The 2916-nt window shown below is 50.3% G+C and overlaps 1 protein-coding gene across 1 annotated transcript in view; it reads left to right on the top strand.

Moving 5' to 3' along the window:
* Positions 1–1741, top strand: part of LOC104408551 (probable lipid phosphate phosphatase PPAPDC3) — a 7279-nt gene extending 5538 nt beyond the window's left edge. The window contains exon 2 of the mRNA XM_010018199.1: positions 892–1741. Coding sequence (XP_010016501.1) covers positions 892–1256 — 365 coding nt within the window. The 3' untranslated portion in view covers positions 1257–1741. The remainder of the gene's footprint in view (positions 1–891) is intronic.
* Positions 1742–2916: the final 1175 nt, after the last annotated feature.

Here is a 2916-nt window from a genome sequence, read left to right on the forward strand (position 1 = left end):
AGCTGGAGGGGTGTCCCTCCGCCTGCCACAAGCCTGGGTTTGCTCAGGCTGGGGGGGGGCGGGTGTTACCCCCAAACCGTGTTTGTGCAGGGAAGGGGATACATGGGGTGACTTGCAGGGAGAAAGCCCCAGGGAGAGGGAGGCGAGGGGAAGCAAAAATGGCTTGTGGGTGTTCAACACATCAGCAGAGGGAGAGGGACAGGCGGGGGATACTGAGGGGGATGTCACCTGCCCTCCAACGCACCAGGGTGCTGTTTCTAACACAAAAGCCCTTTTTCTTCATTGCATGGCTTTCCCCTTGGCTCCCTGCCTCTTAATGCTCTTTTCTTCATGAAACCTGTTAGTGCAGCGTGATCCCACTGGCTGGTTCTGGAGTGGTGGGCTTGGGAAAGGACAAGGGACACCACCACAAAGTGCCATAGGCACCTATCCTCCCACCGACTGCTCACTGCAGCCCGGTCACCCCAGCACAGGGTCACCCCAGCACAGAGCCACCCCAGGCAAGGATATGTCCTTGCTGCACAAGGTTCCTAAAGCATGGGGTAGAGGACAGGAACAGGAACACCCAGTCCAGTGGTTTCAGGGCCAAAAGAGTTTTAATTTTAGCTTCACCAGTTGCTCCCCAGGCAGAGCACTTGCCTCTTCAGTTTGGGCTTCTCCCAAAAGAGATGGTGGTAATGGCACTTGCCTTCTCCATGGGAGGGTTAATTAACATTTGAGTGGTGAGCAGAGGATGAGGGAGGCTGCATGCAGCTGAACCATGGACACATGGGTAGAACCGAACCCAAATCTGTATTTAAAAACAGAGACAGCCCTTGAATGTTCTGCCTTAAAACTTGCCTTTGACTCTGCTCCATCTCTGACCTTTCCCTCTTGTCTCTTGTTCTGCAGCCCTGCTTCTGGACATCATGATTGTGGCTGGTTTGCAGAAGCTGGCCAAGCGGAAGGGCCCGTACGACATCACCCCTGGCTTGTTGGACTACCTGACCATGGACACCTATGCGTTTCCAGCCGGGCACGCCAGCCGGGTGGCCATGCTCTCCAAGTTCTTCCTCAACCACCTCGTCTTGGCCATCCCTCTCCGCATCCTGCTGGTCCTCTGGGCCGTCTGCGTGGGCTTTTCCCGCGTCATGATCGGACGGCACCACATCACAGATGTCCTGTCTGGCTTTGTTTTCGGCTACTTACAGTTCAGGCTGGTGGAGTTGATATGGATGTCTTCCAACACGTGTCAGATGTTGATATCCATCTGGTGAACACGGGGGACTTGATGCCTTCCCACTGGAAACTAGTAGATACTTGAAGAGTCTCCCTCCCAGTGTTTTCTACGTGTTGTTTGTTGGAAGCAGTTGTAGCTTCCATGAGTAGTGGCGTTTTTTAATGTTGCTTCCCCACTTGACAAAAAAATAATGTTTCTCGCAATGGATTGGGTTTTAGCAATCAAGGGCCATACCTGTGTTTTGGCCATATTCTCAAGCTGTGTTTGGACAGCGACCTAATTTAGCTTTACGGGTGAGAGAAATGAGCTACATGGCTGCCTATGGGTGGTTGACATCAGCAGCTTGATGTGTCCTCAGGAGAGGCGGTGCCTGAGAGCTTCTTGAGAACACATTCATTGACTTTTTTGATGCTAAACAATTTTGGCCACAGTGCTTTTTCCTTTTGTAAGCCCAGGAGTGTGTCTTGTACAGAGTCAGGACACTGCCAGCACTTCACAGATAATAAATAATCAGAAAAATCCTGCCCTGTTTGGTTCTTATCACGAGGGAAGGGACAAAAGCCAGTTCAGTGTAGCTTTGAGATATGCATTCAACTCAGAGCAAGTCCTGACCGAAGGGATTCAAATGATCACTTACACGGTTTGCTTTGCATGGGGTGGACCTAGATGGGTGCTCAGGATGATGAAGGTGACATGTTGAAACCAGCCTTTCATCTGCTGTTCAAAAATCTGCTCTGTGAGGGTTGTGAGGAGGGCTTGGTCTGGTAAAAGGCAAATGCAAGTTGTCCGTTTCCATCCTGGCAGGGAGTAATTGAATAGGCTTTGTGCTGAGTCGTGCTGAGTTTGCAAAGCAGGTCTAGATACACAGCAAAGAGTCTTCGTGGCCACGATTTTATAATGATGCAAATGATGCTGTAAATGGCAATTTCCAAGGTAAGTCTTGTAGAGCTTTGACTGTTTTCTGTTACACCCAGCAGTGCTGGTGAGCTAGAGGGAGGCAGGCAGGACTGCCTGCGCCCCTGCCTCTGCTCCCTTGGCTGTAACCTCATTACAGTGAATGTTTCTGTGTCTTACCCTGTATGAAATGAGGAGCCCACTCCTGACCTTCCTTATTGCAAGGTTGAACTAATTGATGTCTGTGAACTGGTCTGAGACTACTGAACACAGAGTCTGATACCCAGACTTTCCATTACCGACAAGCAGCCACCTTGAAACCTGGCTGATGTTTTCAGTGGTGACAGCCATGCTCAGTGTGGTATCTCTGAAATGCATCACCCGTCACAACTGTCTAAGAAAATCCCATATTTTGCACAGAACCCTTCAGTTCGCTGTGGTTTCTCTGTCTTAAGAAGAGTTTGATGTTTGGCAGGTGATGGACACTAGACTCAGCACCTGGATGCCTCCTGCAGAATGAAGGGATCCCATCATTCATGTTCTCCTGTCTATCCCAAGTAAGCAAAATGCACCCAGCAAGGCCAGGGAACAACCACATGGGTCTTGTGCTCTCACCTCTCTGTGTGTGTTGAGGTGCCTCTTCCTACAGGGGCTGCTGGTGAGAAGGAGACATTCAGATAACGACTGTTGCAAGCTGCGAACATTTGCTGCTCTTTGATAATTAACATGAAAAGAAGCTAAACAGAAAATCTATCCCTGGCACGTGTCTCCAGCTGGGACGTGAGCACAGAGCCCTGGGAGCT

This window comes from Nestor notabilis, unplaced genomic scaffold (genome assembly GCF_000696875.1).
Source record: "Nestor notabilis isolate BGI_N333 unplaced genomic scaffold, ASM69687v1 scaffold14287, whole genome shotgun sequence".
NCBI lineage: Eukaryota > Metazoa > Chordata > Aves > Psittaciformes > Psittacidae > Nestor > Nestor notabilis.